We start from the raw sequence: 19,793 nt of genomic DNA, 5'->3' as shown, positions 1-19,793 counted from the left end.
CCTTCTTTTCTGATATAGTTTCAATTCAAATGAGCTTCAACGACCTGCCAGATAAAACCAACAAAGAGTATATTACTCATTCCGTTAGCACTATTGACAACATACTGTAGCTGCTACCTTGCATTTTCACAGTGGACAAATGAGTCCATATGGACACAATTTGTAGCACCTCTCTCCCATTTGTAATGTCACATTCACAAGCACCTCTCATAATCTACTTTGCCTGCCACCAAAAGGGGATTATTATCTAGTTTTCATAAGTTTTCAAACCCATAAGAGTACCTTTGTATCTTGGTTTGGCTCTCTAATATGCTGGTCCCCATCCTGATTTGATTCTGTGTAAACATTTCCTTGTTTCTTCTGTCTAAATTTAAGATCATGCATGTACTTAAAAAACATCAACTTCTATTATTTGTCTAAATAAGATTTACAATTTAGGACCAAGAATAACGTATCAGTTGTTAACAGTAAGATAATTGGATTTATTGTAGTTAAAATTCTTCAGAGAGGCTTTATTCTCCCAGTTTGCTCGCTATACATCTTTTAGACATGTGTCTTAGATGTACCATATGGTCTTAAGTGGTCTTTTGACTTATCAGAGCAAAAGCAAAGCTAGCCATGCAGCAGCAGCTGATAAGATGCATCAACTATAATCACTATACAACTATAAAATAATCACTTTAAACTGTGGATCATGTAAGATATTCTCAACTGAAAGTGGTCGTAGCAGGAGAGTGAACACTGTAGCTATTGGATTAGAGTCAATGATGAAGCAGCAGGTACTATTTGTTGGATGTCCGTCATTGGAAGTGATGGTTTGTGTCTGACTACTTCTATAACTTTCCGAAACCAAGAATCCAACACTGACACCCACTTCATGCAGTGATTGGCCAGGGCTGCTTCTCAAAGGTTAAGGCAAAAAAGTTCCTAGTTAGGTGTTATGAAAGATAATTTTTATTAAAATAATGCACATAAATGCCAGAAGCGAAGTTGTAAAAACGGATGGAAGTTAAGTGACGTTACTTTTGTTTTTACATGGGACATGAACACTGGTCTCCTGGGTAAAGTCCTGGGCTTGTGTCCTGCATAGTGTGTCTTTAACACACATTGAAACCAATTTAAACATTGTACAAACAAATATGACATTGGACAGATTGGGCAAAAGTTTGAACATGAAGTTTAACTGTCTAACTTATAATTTCACTGCAGTTTGATGCCTTGAATTTTTTTGTTTTAAAGCACAATAACATGTACCGATACCTTCTGGATTAAATATTGAATTGTTTTCGTCTTTTTCCACTTAGGATTTGAGTCTGTCTGGATGAAACATGGGTCAATATACTGACAAGAGATAGTGTGTGTGTTTGTGTGTGTGTGTGTGTGTGTGTTTATTGTGTGTGTGGGCTTTCACACCTTGTCATGCTTTGATAGAGTCTCTAGTTCCACAGAAGTGATGAGAGACGACAGGGAGAGAACGAAGGAGTGAAGGAGAGGTGGAGGAAAAAGGGTAAAGAGGAAGGAAAGAACAAACAATCGACAGAGAGGAGAGGCGAGGAGAGGAGAGGATTCTTTCACCCTGTCACGTTTGATGGATTCAGGTTCCATCAGAGGAGGCAGAGGAGGAGGGGAGAGTGAGAGAGGAGAGGAGAGGTATCTTTGCAAACTGTCAACATGTAAAGACAAAAGGAGGAGCAGAGGGGAGAAACTTCTGCGCCGTGTCAAGGAGGAGACGAGCAGATGGAAGGAAAGAGAAGACAGGAGAACCCACAGTCTTTGACGGGATTAAACAGTACAGCAGGGGACAAGGCAAGGAGGAGGAAGACGGAGCTGTTACTCTGTCACACTTTTGGAGAGTCCCATAGGAGGAGACAGAATAGGAGCAGAGGACAGGAGGAGGAAAGAGAAGTGGAACTTTTACATAGTCTTGTCTGTCCACAGGGGAGGAGAGGATGAAAGCAGGAAAGGAAGATGGAATGAGGAAGAAAAGGGGGTGAAGACATATGAGAAGAAATATGGCAGATAAAGAGTAAGAAAAGAAAAGGAGAGGGAGGAGATGAAAGTAGAGGTCAAACAGGTGTGAGCACAGGATGTTGGCGAGGAATATACAATGGAAGTGAAAAAAAGGAAGGTGAGAAGGATGATGTGGAGAGATGAGAGACCAAAAATAAGAGGAATGAGGAAGAGAAAAAGAGGCAAGAAGAAAAAGAGGCAGGTAGAAGAGGAAGTAAAAGAGGAGAAAAGAGCAGGGGAGAAGTAAAGGAGGCACATGAGGAAGAGGAGAAAGTTGAGGAGCATGAGAGAGGAGGATGAAGAGAAACAGAGGACAAAGGAGTTGGAGGAGAGAGAAGAATAGGAGGAGATGGATAAGCAGAGAAAGAGGAAGAAGTTGAGATAAAAAAGGAAAGGATAATGCTGCTGCCGATGATGATGAGGAACTGCCAATCCCCAATTTAGCTGAAAAATTCACAATCTAACTAAAATATTATTCAGTGCCAACATCTCATTTAATTTCACATAAATGACTCTAATAATCAACTTAACTTATGGAATAAACCGAACAACAATGATTAATTTTCAACGATCATCAATCATTGCTGATGTAAATGTGACTCATTTACTGTAATAAAGACACAAATAAATTCATTTACATTGTTTGGTGATTTGTACTGATTAATGACAGGCTTAATGATACAAGTAAAACAGTAAACACCTCATTAAAATGTATTAATAATGGTGTTTACTTCGTATATTGTACACATCATAACGGGGGTTTAATGGATCTGTGCAGATATGTAATGCATATACTGATGATTGAACTTAATGTGGAGAGACCTTGGTGAAGACAAACACATGCAGACACGAAATTGCGTTATATATAATACGGATAATTATGTTGCCAATTAATTTATGTTGTTTTGGCACATGCACAGGGTTAATAATTATATGATTGCAATAACTGAACACCCACGTGCACACATAATGATGTAAACACACAGAGGGCAGAAAGAGGGTTACAAAAGAGGGATTAGAGGAGAGGACATTTCTGTCAGACACAATGGTAAATGTATTCACACACAAGAACATATGCATGTGTGTGTGTGCATTTGTGTGGGCACATGTTGCAATGCATGCTACTCCACGAGTTGTGTGAGTCGATGCATGTGTGATATTGTGTTTGTTTGTGTGTCGTAGGACACAGGGTCATCACCCTCTGCAGGGCCCGTGTGTTTGCAGCTGGTTTCCCTCTCAGCACTGTTCCTTCCTCACGCTGTACTTTCTCCCACCCGGATGACTGACGGAGGTTTACAGAATGCAGTGAACTCTCCTCTGCCTCCCGCTATCCTGAGGCTCCACAAAAACCTGCAATATCACAGGGTCATCTGGAAATCTCTAAAGCCTCCAGTGAATTCAGAAAAAAAATCTATTGTGATCACCCACCTTCAGAGGGAGTCAGAGATGCATTTTTCAATGTTTAAAGAAGAATTATTCGTCCTGCATATCCTCAAAAACACCATTATATGATTGAATGCTTGTCTAAACCTGCGGATATTAAATATACGGCTCCACCTGCGCAAACAAACCAAAGCTGGATACAAGTTCACACCTGCTCTCTGGAGGTTGTTGAAAGGCGTTCTAGGACATGACGAAAAACTCGGCCAGAAATAGAGGAGGATGAAATAGGTTAATGGAAAAGTAAATCACAAGCCTTTTCATTCTCTCCTGAACAAATGAACTTGTAGCAGCTGCTGAATTATTTGTGGGGAAGCAGATTTTGGTGGAAAGATTGGTGCAGTTTACATCAAAAGGATGGAAAAATTATTATGCACTGAAGAGCTGCTTCAGTGCGTCCAGTTGAGGTCAGCCTATGAAATGTAATATACTCTAATTTGTATCACAGACTGTTTAAAAGAAGTGGACATAGCCACCATGACCTCACCCACTGGTTTGTGGACGACTGTTTTGAAGCTTAGAGTCTGACATGTTGGTCGTCCCCATCTTTGGTCTCTGAAACCAACCCATGCAGAACGGATATATGGCAGCTGGGAGGACTCTATTATCAGTTAACGCTAGTGCTGGCTAACTGGTTCAAAATGAACAACAAACAGAAGGTTTTAGTCAAATGAACATTTTTAAGGGACCAAAATGTTAATCCTAACTGTCTTTGACTGAAAGAGTCAAAGTTATCAGACAAAAACACACAGTGCACTGTGATAGTGACCTGTCAATCACAAGATAGCCAGCCCTAAGAGCATACCCTGCTTTATTGTCTATTTTACTCTAGATCGGACCATAATTTACAAAATGAACATCATGCTGAATTGAAGACTTGAAACTAGTGATTGAAACAAAAACTAATTAGATAAATATCTATCAAGTAATAAATTAAGTGACAATGTGGGTCAATTTCTCATATAATCTGATTTATAATTGCAACCAGTGGAGTTGCCTACTGGTGGCCACTAGAAAGAATGAAGGCACTTCACACTTTGTAAGCAAGGGAGTGTATATTTCGTGGCACCCTATAACCCGTATACTATGACAGGAGTAGAGGAAGAAGGCAAGTGATGCGGTATAAAGAGTGACAAAGACTGCAAAGAGAGGTAGCCGGGTAAAAAAAAAGCGTTTCACCCACTATTCTTATTCCCTTGTTTTAAGTTATTGTCCCTGCATACGTCTTGTCATGTATGTAACCAGATCACATAGTACTTATTTTAACCCAAACTATGATCATTTTTTCTAAACGTAACCAAGTAGTTTTGGGGCCTAAAGCTAGGAGTAGTTCTGTCAAAAAACACTAACCAAACGTTTAAAACATCTACTCCTTTAGAACATTGGATAGAACAGTTGTGTGACCATGCAGCTGTTTCATAATTTTTCATAAAATAATCATTTGTAACATATAATGCAAAGTTGCATGATGACATGTTGTAAAAAAGGGAAGGCTCAAACACAAGTAAATAAATGCTGAGTTTGGTATCAGTGTTTTGTTTTTAAAAAAAATCAAAAGCTAAAGTGACTAATAGGCCAACTAACAGGACATATTGGCTTGAATTTGAAGTGTATTATTAAAGTACTTTGCAGAAAAGCCCTGTGCCCTCTACCTGCTTACTCTGTAGAACTCACTTTAGATAATGGAAATGGAAATTTTAAGCTGCATGATATCTCACAATAGCGGCAGCCCTCCACTGTGTAAAAGCCTTGTTACTCAGCCACATCTCTCCTGTTCTCAGCAAAGTCAAACAGCTACAAGAGCAATGACTGAACTACACTGTGTCTATGTTTCTAACTGTAGCATGTGTCTCATATCAGCATAGCAGATGTCAGATCCGGTGCTTGTTTAGTCAGTACATTAATCCTGTCAACCTCTGTTGCTTACAGCGAAATAAAGCTATGAAAATGAAACAACAACAAAAAAAGGATGAGAATGTCAGGCTTTTATCTCAGGCTCAGAGGCACTTCACTTGTGTACAGGTTTGATAGAAGATGAAACGAGACCTTACTGGATTCCAATAAGAAAAGCTGACTCTGTTTTCTCACTCGCACACTCCCTGAATATTAAATCTGTTCTTTGGAATTTGAATCAGAAGGCACAATTCACACATTAATCAACATTAGAGAGGGAACGTGCCTGTTTTAGTGGGTTTTCAGCTGCTGTCTCTGGGGCAGGACGCTCAAAAGCCTATTTAAAACATGTGGGGTTGTGCCAGTATGCATCAAGAAATCAATATTACATTCCAGAGTCTCTCTGTAGCGCTCTGTGTGAGAAGAGTTAATTTACTCAAAGCCTTTTGTCAACACAAGTACAGAACTAGGGAGAGAGAAAAAAACAAATCAAAATTCAATGCAAAATCCCAGTTGGAACACAGACAGCCATTACCTCTCTATTATCAAATGCTAATATGTAATACAGATGAAATATATCTGCCTAAAAGTAAGAATTAATACCTCATGTATGAATATAGACTGAAAACATATCATTAGCTAGAGTTGCTTTGTCGTATTATGGGGGAAATAATAATTAATCACTCTTACTTTATGTCATGATTCATATACGCTTGACTAGATTCGCTGTCAAATCCTCAATGCTAAAAATTCTAGCTAAGTTAATAAAATGTTGTTTTACATGTACAATTTGTAACCCCCCCCCCCCCCCCCAAAAAAAACACAAACAAACCCCAAAACAAAACAAAACAAAACAAAACAAAACAAAACATATATATAGATATGTAGTGCATTTGATATTACTCAATCCCTTCAAGCAGCATGAGCTGGCATTAAAAATAATCCATAAATTATAAACTGAAAAAACAATTCTTTCTAGTGGCCAACAGGGGGCGACTCCACTGGCTGCAAAAACAAATTAATCTATTTTTAACTTGATTTATTAGCTCAGTATACCTTTAACTAATTCGTTTATGGTCTTAATCAATAATTACATGAGTTGTTTAGTGCTAACGTTAGCTGATAAATTAGCATGCTCCTCCCCACCGCCACCCTCTCATCGTGATATGGACACTTCTGGCTCTAAAGAAGGAGAAGTGGGTGAGTTTGAAAGTTATATGGTAGCTAAGGTGTTTATTTTAAGAATGATTCTGTATTGTGATCAGTTTCGTCCACAAAAGTAATATATGAGGCTGTGGACTGGTGAGGGTTTATCTCTAACACGCGCATACAGACGAGAGAGACATGTGCAAACACAAGACAGCACATGATGATAAGTATGTGTACATACATACACACAGTCATGGGCCGAGGCCATTAAGATCTGTGCAGGGCTAATTTAGCACAAAGAGAACCGCCAAATCAGCTCATAAAGCACACTCATTAAACACAAACCCACTGCAGCCCCTTAACTACAGTGTGTGTGTATATATACATGTGTGTAAGTCTGTGTGTGTGTCTCAGTATATCCTGGAGGTGTGTTTGATCTCCTGACTGTGATAATGTGATATCCAGCCCAGTCTTTGATCCCCTCATCACTATAAACACTGCTGATGCCTGCTAAACACACGCTGCCATTAACACACTGATAGCGCTGCTATGCCTGACTCTGTGTGTGTGTGTGTGTGTGTATGTGTGTGACACAGAGATAGACATACTTTTAATGAGTGTACCCAGTAGAGTTTAAGGACATAAAACCACCTTTAGACAACAACCTGAGAACACTGTGCTGGACTGATTTACCTCGAACTACATCCCCTCTCCCCCTCACTGTAACATGCATTTAGTCTCAGTTAAAACACTAACAATTTCAATTATTAACATCAACTGCTTATTATGGCTACATACACCTTGTAAAGTGGAAAATTGCATGTGTTTTCATAACTCTATATTACATTAGATGGTAATAGAAAGTGAGCTCTGATAACATAATGGATGGAAAACAGATGCACAGTGTAGCATGTGAGGACAAACACACAACATATTTTAAACCACACGCACATCTGAAACCATAACAACCACAGCGTCCTAATTTGTACATTTATTGGACAATCATGTTACATAACGGCATAACAGAACCATTAGCTTCAGATAGGTACTGCAGGTTTAACTGTCTCCCTGAAGAGGAAGAATTGTTTATTATATGATTCAGATTAGGTAGAAGACAGAGCACAATTTATGCTTTATCTCTGTTTATATTGTGATTTAGGGTTTCTATTTTATTCAAATGAGCCTATATCTCTGCTGTCTTCTTCTGGTTGCATGATGACTGAGGTGAGTTTCCGGAAAGATGAGCCTTTTGTGACAGATTTTATTTATAAAGCTTGGGAGAAGGGACAATGTCATTTGTTTGCAAACCATCTGTCCCGTGAGAGCCATGTTTCTCCAAAACATCGACCTCTCATGAGCTTAGCTATTGTCAGCTCTGTGACAATGCATTTTTTCAGACAATCCAATGGATTTTTAAATGTTTATTTCAGGAAGTATCCTTTTCCTCCAGTGAAAGACAGCCAGCTTTTAAATGCAACTTTTTATTTTATTTTATTTTATTTTCTTTCATTGAGCCTTCCTCAGGATTTTTCCAGATTGATGAGAGTGCTGATAATATTTTATGGATCCATTATACCCAAACATCCTTAGAAATAGCAGCAGTTTATGATAACAATGTTATTTCCTATGATATTTGCCCGAAACTCTGCAGCAACACTGTGGTATCTCTGTGCTGTGTGTGTTTATTTTGTCCCACGGGATAAAACCTGAGAGGATTTTTTTGACTGGATGAAAGGAACTTATCTGCCCATGAATGCTATTCACATCACACTCACATTGAACACCTTCTTGGATATTATCTTTTTATGTCCTTTTTGTGCCAATAATCCACAATCCAGCTGTATTAACAGAGCGGTAACATTTCAAACACAGGCACAGAACCGATCTCAAAGCATGAAAAGCTCCTGACTGGATGAGCAGGAAACGAGAGAACAGGGCAGAGGAAAAGGAAAGGAGAAGAAAAGGATAGGACAGGTGTGATTCCCACTGAGCTTTCTGTACAGACCCTCTGAGGAGAAGCACAGGAGGAAAAGTAGTAAAAAAAGGAAGGAATATGTGAGTAGTACAGAAGGGAGCAGCAGAAAGGCTCCTGTGTGTGTTCAACCTGAATCCCAAATCAACAGGCCTGTTAAAACATGAGCGATTAGGGAGCAGCTCTGCGTTTTGTCACTTTAAAAATGAGATACTGATGCTTTGATTAGATTTTTTGTTACATTGTCAGTCGCATTGGGCTTTTTTTGTCAACTGAAAAGTGCTCCTGTCTGGGCTATCATATTAGGCTTTGCATAAAATAAAAATGATCCAAATTGCACAAAGTCCACTGAGATGAATATCACACCCTCACTGTGATGTCCTATAACCAGTAATGTCCTAAATGTCTCTTTTCTTTTCCACCATTTTTGGTATTCCTGCTGCACTTCCTGGAGCATCTGTCAATCAAACAAGACTGGCACTAGTATTTTCCAGGGATTTCTCTGTTGTTGAAGTTTTGGTTTGTGTAGCTGGTGCTTGTCACGGTATCCCAATTCTATTTTACATACTAACTAAAGTAATTCCTGCACTACCAAAATAAACTTTTAAATACCACTAATTAAACTTAACCAGATAGCATCAGAAAGGTATTTTTTTTGCTTTCTGAAGATCCTGGAGCTGTCCCACTACCATAAACAGTATGTTTTAATCTAACTAGTTTTGACAAGTTCATCAATTTCTTGGTATAGTGTCCATAAACACATTCTTTAACCTCCTCTGATGAAAAGCAAGTTATTAGCCTTGTTAACACATCCATATGGTGTGTGTTTTTAATTCTACAAGACATGACATGAGCGAATTAAGCAGTGAGTGCCATGGATGAGCGGTTCTGCCTTGGAACTGTAGTGTACCAATGACAGTCTCAGCATCAACTTCTGGTGTGGGGCTTTCCATATCATTAATATAATGCTACTTTAAAATGAGGGGTATCGGGGGTGAAACAAGGTGTAGCTACATAAGTTTCACTGTTTTCAAAACATTGGCAGATACATCTTCTAATGTGGCAATGTGAAGTTTAACTGCACAATTAATCACATTTCTCTCCTTGCAGTAAGGACTAGTAGTATCCAAATTGAAGGAGGCGCAATATTAGCAAAAGTATTAATTCCCTCCAAAATTATGAACAATATTACCATTGCAATATAAGTTAAAAATAATTGCTGTTTGATATTTATCAAACATTGTAGCAGATGTTATTGTATGTTTCACCACCACTAAGACTGTGTAAGTCACTGCCACTTACAGGCTAACAAGCTAACAAACAACATAAACAAATAAAAGATGATAACTAAGCAAAATACTTATCATAGCAGAGTATTTAAACATTTTTTTGTATCTTTAAGTGTGCAAAGTGAACACACCGGATACTCAAAACCTGCTTAGAATTAGTATGTAATTGAGAATTGGGAGACACTTAAATTTTGTGCAACAATATTGGTTATTTTTGTTGTTGGAAAAACAAAAAACACAACAATTGAATACGAAAATCTTTCATTATGTGGCTTTAGTGTGAATGAATCTATCAATCAAAAAAATCAAATAAAAAATGTTGATTATGTGGTTGGCCCGTTGATTCAGGATTCTCTAAAACCTCATAAAGTGCATTCTCAATGCTGATTGGCTGTCACACCTGTCCGTTCCTTCCCGCCGCGTCTCCATTCAGGGGTTTGAAGCAGAATGTAGAAGGAGGACTGCTTATTGTACTCCTCCCGGTCTAAGATCCTAATGGTTATGCTCTTCCTGTATGGGACACACACGTACACACATACATAGAGGGAGGTGGTGAATGCATGCATGGCAAACAAACAACATGGCAAGGTATGTCCACGAAAATCACACACACGCACACACATACGAGGTGGAGCAGTGGATGTGGTGGGATGAGGTGATCCACAACCTGCTGCATGTTCACTGTCATGGTGAGGACACATCAGGAGGTACATGAGCAAGAAAGAAATCAAAACCTCCTCTTGTGTGCCTCCATGTTTGGAGAACATGCAGCCCTGTGCACTGTGGCCGACAGTGTGGGGTCAAGGGGTCAACGTTCATGAGGCTCACCCCCGTCCTGACCTTTGGTGTTGTTGCTCTCCACCAGGCGAGGCTCTGCAATCTCTAGGTAGAAGGTTTTGTTCTTCTCGTACTCCTCGTCGTCGATTATTTTCACCTTGATGGTTTTACTGAAGAGGGGGGAGGAGGAACAGGGAGGAAGGAAAAAGGAAAAAGAGAAGGCAGAAAAGTGAGGAAATGACAGACTGGAAAGTTGAAAACCAAGAGGAAACAGAAAAGAGCAGCATTTTTGGTTTCCCCCAAAAGCATCTGAAGCATTTTTCTTCAATTTCAAGACCTCCAACAGAGCCTAGACTGATAAAAGATTCTATTTTCACCTCATCTAAGCATAACATCTGATGTGAGATTAATCTTGGATTGTATCGGAGCAGCTCATATTAGTCTGACAAGATCGATCTGATAAACTCTTCACTCTGCCAGCCTGCAGCCCTGATCAAGGCTCAATTCAATGTTCCGCTCCACTCTGATATCAGATATTTTAAAACTGAAAATAAATAAATAGATGCTAAATGAAATCTGGCAGTGGTAGGAGAGTTTATCATTACTAGTAGTTATTTTGGCAGGTGGACAATCATGAATAATGATGATGAATTTGGCCTCAAACATTTTTTTGTGTTTTTACAAACACACTGTTTTCCACTTTTACAAGCTTACTTGACAAGTATTAACAATTGATGAAGTCTGAATGATGTAATAATGATAATGTATAATAATAATAATAATAATAATAATACATTTCTACATTTATAAAGCAAAAGATGCATGTGGGAAACCAGGCCAATTCACCTTCAATTCAGCCATTCATTATTCATTAAAATCCACTGTAGAAGGTTACAGTTTGAGTGTTATGACACCTGGATTTGAGAAGTAATGAAAATTGGTACTTTAGCAAATACATTGATGCTTCTTTTTACATTTTTGGCTGAATTGAAGGCAAACAGAGACAACTTTAAAGTTGCAAAGATAAGCATATAGACAAGTCTGATACATTAGAGAAATAAGAAATCATCCAACACAAGATGTGATGAAAGAAGAGACAAAGTAGAAAAAAATGTCTGCTGCTGCAATTAACACTCAATTAACACCACCGATTAGGCACAGTAAAGAAGAGTAAAGTAAATCATCTCTGAATTGAATTGAAACTGTTCAGATACCAGCACAAACACAATAAACCTGCCAATATCTCGTTCAACAACTTGTTCAAATATATTTCAAAAATCTGTGCCACGAGCCAAAGTAATCTGTCACTTGTATAGATATTTATGTTCTGCTGTCATTTCTCCTCTAAAAAAGGCAGTAAACCAGCGTGTAAACTGTAACAGCATTATGTCAATGAACAAATACGACCCAATGATTTCTTTCTCTGAAGCTGACTTTTCACCAATACTTTAACCACCAAGTGTAGCTCCTATTATTGACCAACCAAATGCTGCAGTAAGACTCAGTATGGAAGGTGTGTGTGTATGTGTGTGTGTGTGTGTGTGTGTGTGTGTGTGTGTTTGTCACTCTCTGTGTTTATTGTGGCACTTGGCCTCCGTCATGTTTGGCAGGGAAGCTAATATCTGAGGTCACGGAGCTATGGAGCGATACACGGTGTGTGTGTATACAGTATGTGAGTGAGTGCCTGTGGGCGTGTGCGTACGTGTGAATGTGTGTGTTTATCTGTGTTTCCAGTCTGGAACAAAATCCATATTCTGATCCAAATCCACTACAGGCAAAAACAAAGACATCTGAGAGAATACTCATAATCTGGCCTATAGGGTGTGAAATGGGAACACACACACACACACACACACACACACACACACACACACACAAACACACACAAACACAGCTTATATAAGCCATTATCTCTGATTACAGGCCTGCAACCTGTTTTTAATCATTGACCAGCATCGGCACTGCATCTGTCTCGAGCATACAGTCTGCACTGGTGGAAGAAGTTTTCAGAAGTTTTATCCAAGTAAAAGTAGCAATACCACATTATGAAAGTACTGAATTCCAAGTATGATAGACGTATTTTTAGCTTAACGGGCTTAAGATTTAAAAGTAAAAGTATTCCTTGTGAATACTTTTAAAAATAATAAAAAAAATAGCCTATTTTCAAGATGTTATAATATGATAAGGGGTAAGTGATGCCGACCAAATTGTCATATGACAATATCTATAAGGTACTATAATTTTAGCTGACTACACCGTGATGTGTTTGCATTCAATGAAATTTATCATGATATTAATTAATTAATATTCAGGCTATATTCATTAATACGCACTTAAACCAAGTGTCAGCCTAATGTCTACCTTCAGTTGCACGTCAAAATCAGTAATTCTTACTTTACACAAGGGGGTGGTGGGGTAATGGGGAGTTGTTAAATTATCATTGGTTGATAATATTAACTTTATTTGTATAGCACATTTCATAAGTGAAATGCAGCTCAAAGTGCAGTGGTGATGCACAATAGCATCATCTCTGGATTGATCACTTTATCCAATAATATTGGAATAGCTGTCATATTAAATTGAGCTTAAGTATAAACTTCCTTCTGACAAGAAGAATCAAGTAGCACAAAATGGGAATACTCAAGTCAAGTAGTAGTACTTAAAGATTACACTGTTATTGAATACATCTATGTTTGTATTCCAACCATCAGCAGTCTTGGCATCAGCATGGCTCATTAATGACACAAGACATGAAGCACCCCACTAATCATCTCATTATACACGAGCACATCACAGGTTAATCCGTCAGCTGCAGAATACAAACACAGTAGAGGGGATCCATTAAAATATCATATGCAAACACCAACCCATCCAACACACACACACACACACACACACACCAACCCACCCAACACACACACACACACACACACACACACACACACATGGAAATGTCAGGGGTTAACTCATTACACTGGAGGGATAAGCCCATTTATTACTGTCCCATTACAGCAGATGGAGAGCTGTTTTCACCTTCTGGCCTGGAGAAGCTCATGGCCAACAGACTGTCACTTAGCACTCACACAGCAGCTGAGGTGATGGTGTAAACCCCTCCCCTGCCTCAAGGTGGAGCCCTTGAGCAAGACGCTTCAACTCCCAACTGATGGAGGGAAGAGCAAAGTTTACATTCCCACTGGGAATATCACTCCTGCTGCTATCACTTCAATTATACAAGGCTTATTACTGCTGCAGCAGAAGTACACAGGAAGCGTTTGATTTTTGAGTTGACTTTCTCTTGCTGTGCTGTGAGATAAACAGCAGATTTACCGACTTGTTGATTGGCTCCTTCTTTGAGTGTCCATGCTGAGCACATACACCCACCTCCTCATTTTGCACGCACACTGCTATCAAAGCTCTCATTAAATGTCCACAGCAGCCTCCACAGTAGTTAACACCAATCACAGACGGATCCAAAGCAACTTAGTCCCATGTGAATATCATTGTGGCTGTAGTTCCCTTAAAACATTTTATCATATCACCAACTGAACAAATGTTTTTGTACATTTAATCTAATCCATCAATGCTTTCAAAAATAGTTTCACCCAATCAGAGGAAACTTAAATGACTATGTGTGGTAGGAGAACACAACTTGTTCTAACTCTAACTGTCTAACTCTCTCTCTATAAATATATATGCATACAAATTAGCCAATGAATCATTTTTACTGAGAAAGAGACAGACTGGACTTTCGGGAATGATGACTCCTCCATTGGAGCTGGAAAACTTCAGAGATGACCAACTAGTTTGAAAACACGCACAAACACACGCACATATTCTCACATACTTGCACAGTCAAACAAACTGATCAAGACTGTGCATCTTTGCAGATATAATTCATCAACAATTATGTGGATTTATCATCTTTGCCTGCACCCCCCTATCTCTCTATTTCTTGTTTTCGCACATAAACACACGTGCAAACCCTTCACATGACAAACATGCTGGCTGTACAGTACACTGTCCCGTTGCCATGGCAACCCAATGTTTGGGTAACCAACAGTGGTGGAGAAGATTGTTTCCAGACCAATGATGTGTGTGTGCGTGTGTGTGTTGGTGTGTGTGTGTGTGTACTGACAAGTAAGTGTGTTTTAGAGAGAAAAAGAGGTCACATACTGTACACACACTACCCTGATTTGTATTTGTTAGTGTACGTGTGTATGTGTGTGTGCTTGTGTGTGAAATAATGTGTGTGAGATAGATTTTGATATTACACAGTAGCCCACATTGTTTGGAGTAAGTGGTGCCTCACTGAGTGTCTGTATTTGATCACAATGTTAATCTACAAACCGTATATACATTAAGGGCGGTGTGAACTAATGATGTGTTTATGTGTGTGTGTGTGTGTGTGCCAGGTGATGTTCCATGCTAACAAAATTGGAGTAGGCAACTCTCTTGTGCTGAGAAACATGTGATAGTGGCACATTGAATGTGAAATTTCCACTCTTTACACACATGCATGTTTGCACCTCTATTCTTGTGAGGATCCTTATTGATGTTGTGCATTCTTCAGTCTGTCATTTTAAACCCTAAACTAAAGCTTACACTAAAATTAACCCTAAAACCAACTCGCAAAAATCCCTTGACAAAGGGTCAGCCAAAATCTTTCCAAAAACGTTCTCACTCTCGAGTCGGATTGGCCCTCACAGGGATAGAAACACCATGACACACACTCACCGAGACAGAGGTGGTATCACACTTGCATGGCAGCATTCACAAATGTGTCACACCAGCATGCTTTCACACCCACACACGAACACACTGAAGGAATTTCAACTGAAGGAATTCAAAAATGCACACACACACACACACACACACACACACACACACACACACACACACACACACACACAAAGACACATTACTCGAGGGACCACAATGTGTGCTCATCTGTTTTTCCACAGAGATGTCCTCTACTTGACATTGCAGAAAAGCATAAAAACAAGTGAACATCTCAGCAGCTGTGACAGATCTCAACACTTCTCCATCACACTCCATCTCCCACTGTTTCATCCGTTGTTTCTCTCCTTTGTCCTTTCATAAACAAGATTCCTGCAGCACTTTTAACACTTGGCCTCTGTCAGAATTTTGCAAAACACTTCACTGAAAACTTTCCTATAAATGTCAAGAATAAAAATAATAGCTAATGGATTAAACAGCCAAGAGATCATTCAGAAACAGCCTGGCTGAATCATGTCGAAGCAGTGGACATACATACACCTTTGCCAGTGAGAATGAGCCAAAATATAATTTCACTGTCTGTGAAAGTGTCTGTCATGTTGGTGACCTCCACTTTCCCTTTATGCTGATCAAGTTTGTTCATGTTTCTTCTGCTGTCATCATTTTCCATCCTTGCCTATTTGCAAAATAAATGATTTTGCAGGTTTTTGGCTCTGGTGCTCCTGCAATTTGGACCCTGAATATTTGCCATGATGCTTTCAGACATAAAAGTGGTCTTTTAAAAAAAAGGAGCAGATCATGTGACTTGGCTCATGAACATCAAAATTATCCTTGTGTCCCTGATGTTCCATGATAGCACTTAACCATACAATAAATTGTTTATTTCCAAAGAGAGCGCACTAGAAGTTGAAACAGGACAGGGAAAGATATGCGGCAATGTTTGGCAGTTTTGTGTTAAGCAAATGTATTATAAAAAGCCACAAAAAACACAAAGGGAGACTGTATAAAAATGTAAAACATTTTTTTTCTGCAGCAGATAAATATCAGTTGGATCTCAAAACTAAACATTTAAAATCCTTGTGTGTGCTTTTGTTGTTGGCACAAGTCATTTAATCCCTTCTCAACCGGTTGTAATGTTCTCTGCAATGTTTTATTTGACTCAACTGTGTCTGCCTCTGCAACTGTGATAGAGGAACTTCAAAGTTAAATGCCTTTTTCCCCCTCTTTTGCTATTTAAATGCCTACTTTCCTATGCACATACTGCATCTAGCATCTAGCAAAGAAAACAAAGTTGCTAGTGTGTGGTTACCCAGAGAGCCTTTCTGTGTCATGAAACATATTTGACACTAACAAAGCACTTTCCCCCTGCCTCACACACAAACATAAATACACAGGAAGTTGTAAAGAACCGCCGGTCACTCCCCTCTCCTCAGCAACCTGCCTTAGCGACGTATTTGGATCGGAAAATCTGAGTTTGGGAACCACTGCTTTATTTTAGGTTTGAGGAAAAAATGCTGCCGCTGCGCTGGTTGGTGTGTGTGTGTGTGTGAGAGATAGTGTGTGTGAGTGTGTGTCTGAAGGAAGGGGGTTAGTGGACGACCAGGTCCAATTCACATGACAGTGATGGAACAGTCCTGTGTGTTTATCTTTGTGTGTGTAGCTGTGATTATAATCCTAACATTTAAAGTGCCGATACAAATGACATATTTCAACATGTGTTTACACAGTCAGTGATGTGTGTGTGTGTGTGTGTGTGTGTGTGTGTGTGTGTGTTCACATGCATGTGTCTCTGGACCAACCTGTTGTTGTTTAAATATGAGTTTGGAAAAGTGGGAGGTGTGTGTGTGTGTGTGTGTGTGTGTGTGTGTGTAGAACTGGCCTTTCAGGCTGTGAATTGGTGTGTTTGTGTGGAACAGATTGCTGGTGGGTGGACTTCGGTCGCAGACTAAACAAAAGAAGTGTGCTCGTGTGTGTGTGTGTGTGTGTGTGTGTGTGTGTGTGTACTTGTTGGAATGGTAAAAAGAGTGTCAATGTCTGTTTGTGTTTGCCTGTTTGTGTGTGCACATTTGCTGTGTGTGTGTGTACAGTTTGTGTTATATCAGCTTGTATATGTGTTTGTCTTCACTAATATAAATGTGAACATGACAGAAATTTTATTTGCAGGAGTGTGTAATTGCTTATGGGTGACACAGCTTAACACAGAGAGCACTAAGTGTGTGTGTGTGTGTGTGTGTGTGTGTGTGTGTGTGTGTGTGTGTGTGTGTGTGTGCTGTTTTCATGCAGTGGTTTTATAAGACAAAGCTGATAATGATGTTGGCTGCAGTGGGAAACCACAACAATAGGCCGACAGCACTCAGCCAGGCCTCCTCTAATAAGCTGCAGTCTGCTCGCTAATACACATAATCCTGACTTTATGGGGGCTAATAGGAACACAAAAAAGGTTACACACACACACACACACACACACACACACACGAACACACACACACGAACACACACACACACACACACACCTGCCGCAGGGCTGCAGGTCCCACATGGACGACAGGGATCCCTATTTATCTCCGAGTGTCTCTCTGTCCCTCTTATTATAACATAACGTTTGTTTTGCAACTCTCTAGAGGTGATAGAGATTCTGATTTAAAATATCTAGCTCATTAAAACGTTTAATTCCTCAAACACTTCAAACTTATTGGAGAAAATGGAGATACTACTGGTGTACATTATTTAATGTATTAAGGTATCATCAATATATTTATGTATGAAATTCTGTTATTGACATATTTCCTCATGAGGGATTTAGACAGTAAGCCAGGCGCCTCCAGGAGAGTGTATCTGGAGTTGAACCTGAAATTGTTTAAAAGATAACATAAAAAATATCCGGAGCTACCAAAGAGGGACTCATAAAGGATGCATGTTTTCTTTAAATCATATTTTACATATACGCACATCATTTTTGTGTGCGTTGCATTGCTGGATTCTCATCACACATGGCTAAAAACTTTTTTTCTTTACGTTTTTAAAGTTCTACAATTGGGTACTGGCTGTTGCTACTGATCTTGATCTTGCGATTTAAATGTAATATGATTGTATTCATTCCTTGGGTTACAAAGGTTCATTTGTTGGCATCATTACTAATGCTTTGCTCATAATTTCATTATCTTGTGAAAAAAACATTATGGCCGTACTAAATTACATATCTAATGGAATGAATGAAAACAGGTGGCTGATTTGGAGGAAAACAATCAATCTAAAATCTGTGGTAGAAATATTTGTTATTAATGAAATAAGACAGTAAGAATGAAAAATGTGGTTATGGTTAAACTCTTAAGTGCCAAGAGGAAAAATATAACTCAAGGTTTGATGGGAAGCTTCAGTATCCTGCTGTTGGAAATAGTACTGTAATGTTCTCTGGATGCACCCATTCTAGTAAAAAGTTAAGCTCAATTACCTGTTTCTGTTTCCTTGGAGGAACTTTTAAAGCTTATTAAACTGAGCCAGAAAGTTGGAGAGGAACTGCAGTGACAGCCATTTTGCTTGTTTTCTCAGCTCAGAGTCACTTTATCAGTCTGATGCTGAACAGGCCCATAAAAATAATGTTTATGGTGATGGTCATTTTCATTGGACAGCGCTATGCAAAACAGTTGACGAAGCCATAAACAGCAGCCATTCTCCATTTTTGTCTAACTGGTGTGTGTGTGTGTGTGTTACAGACCCCCCTCTGTGTCTTTTAAACTATCTTCTATCATCACAGGGAGTTTCCATCTTCTCCCTCTCTCTCTCTTAATTCCTATCTGCAGTATATCTTGTTAACCTAATAAGGAGTTTGGAAAATCCTGGGGACTCCCTCACACACACACACACACACACACACACACACACACACACAACCATAAATACAGACGCACACAACCATAAACACAGACGAACAGCTTCGCACAGGAAATGTCTTTGGGGAGCTTGTAAATCTGATTGAAAACACACGTGTGTGTGTGTGTGTGTGTGTGTGTGTGTGTGCGTGTGTGTGTATGTGTGTGCCACATAACTTACTAACTTTCACCAACTTCCCAGGAACTGATGGGAGCTGTGTGGGTATTTGAATGACAACCTTTTTTGGGTAACACTGGGGGACCCATTGGCTTTTATGAGCGTGTGTGTGTGTGTGTTTGTGTGTTTTGGTTCACAATTTAAACATCTTCATGTACTTTTTTTTTCATCAAAGCGCTGCAGTGGTAAATGGTAAATGGAATGATTGCAACACATCACGTAAGGTACACGTAACGTTACACATTGAAAGACAACCTGTGCTTGCTAAAAATGGTATAAATATGGTAAATAAAAAATGGTTTTAGGCAAAGTGCATTACAGTGTGTGTATCTGTGTAAGTAGAAGACAGTCCGGCATCAAGAAAGGAAATAGATGAAAGTGCAGCAAACCTTACAAAACAGCACTCTCCGGGGCAGAAAAGTGTGCAAGTGCCTTAAGCTGCAGTACTGTGAATGACCACTTGGCTTAGTCAATCTCCC

The 19,793-nt window shown here is 39.3% G+C and overlaps 1 protein-coding gene across 2 annotated transcripts in view; it reads right to left on the bottom strand.

Moving 5' to 3' along the window:
* The window catches only part of slc8a1b (solute carrier family 8 member 1b), a 150,234-nt gene that overhangs the window by 34,815 nt on the left and 95,626 nt on the right, over positions 1–19,793 (bottom strand). Inside the window, exon 5 of one of the 2 annotated variants that reach the window (XM_059358833.1) lies at positions 10,154–10,263. In XM_059358833.1, the coding sequence (XP_059214816.1) occupies positions 10,154–10,263 (110 nt within the window). Of the gene's footprint in view, positions 1–10,153; positions 10,264–10,593; positions 10,701–19,793 lie in introns of both variants that reach the window. The other variant, XM_059358835.1, reaches the window with a different exon arrangement.

Source organism: Centropristis striata, chromosome 20 (genome assembly GCF_030273125.1).
Source record: "Centropristis striata isolate RG_2023a ecotype Rhode Island chromosome 20, C.striata_1.0, whole genome shotgun sequence".
NCBI lineage: Eukaryota > Metazoa > Chordata > Actinopteri > Perciformes > Serranidae > Centropristis > Centropristis striata.
Note: the sequence above shows the minus strand (reverse complement) of the source record. Positions and strands in the feature narration are given on the sequence as shown.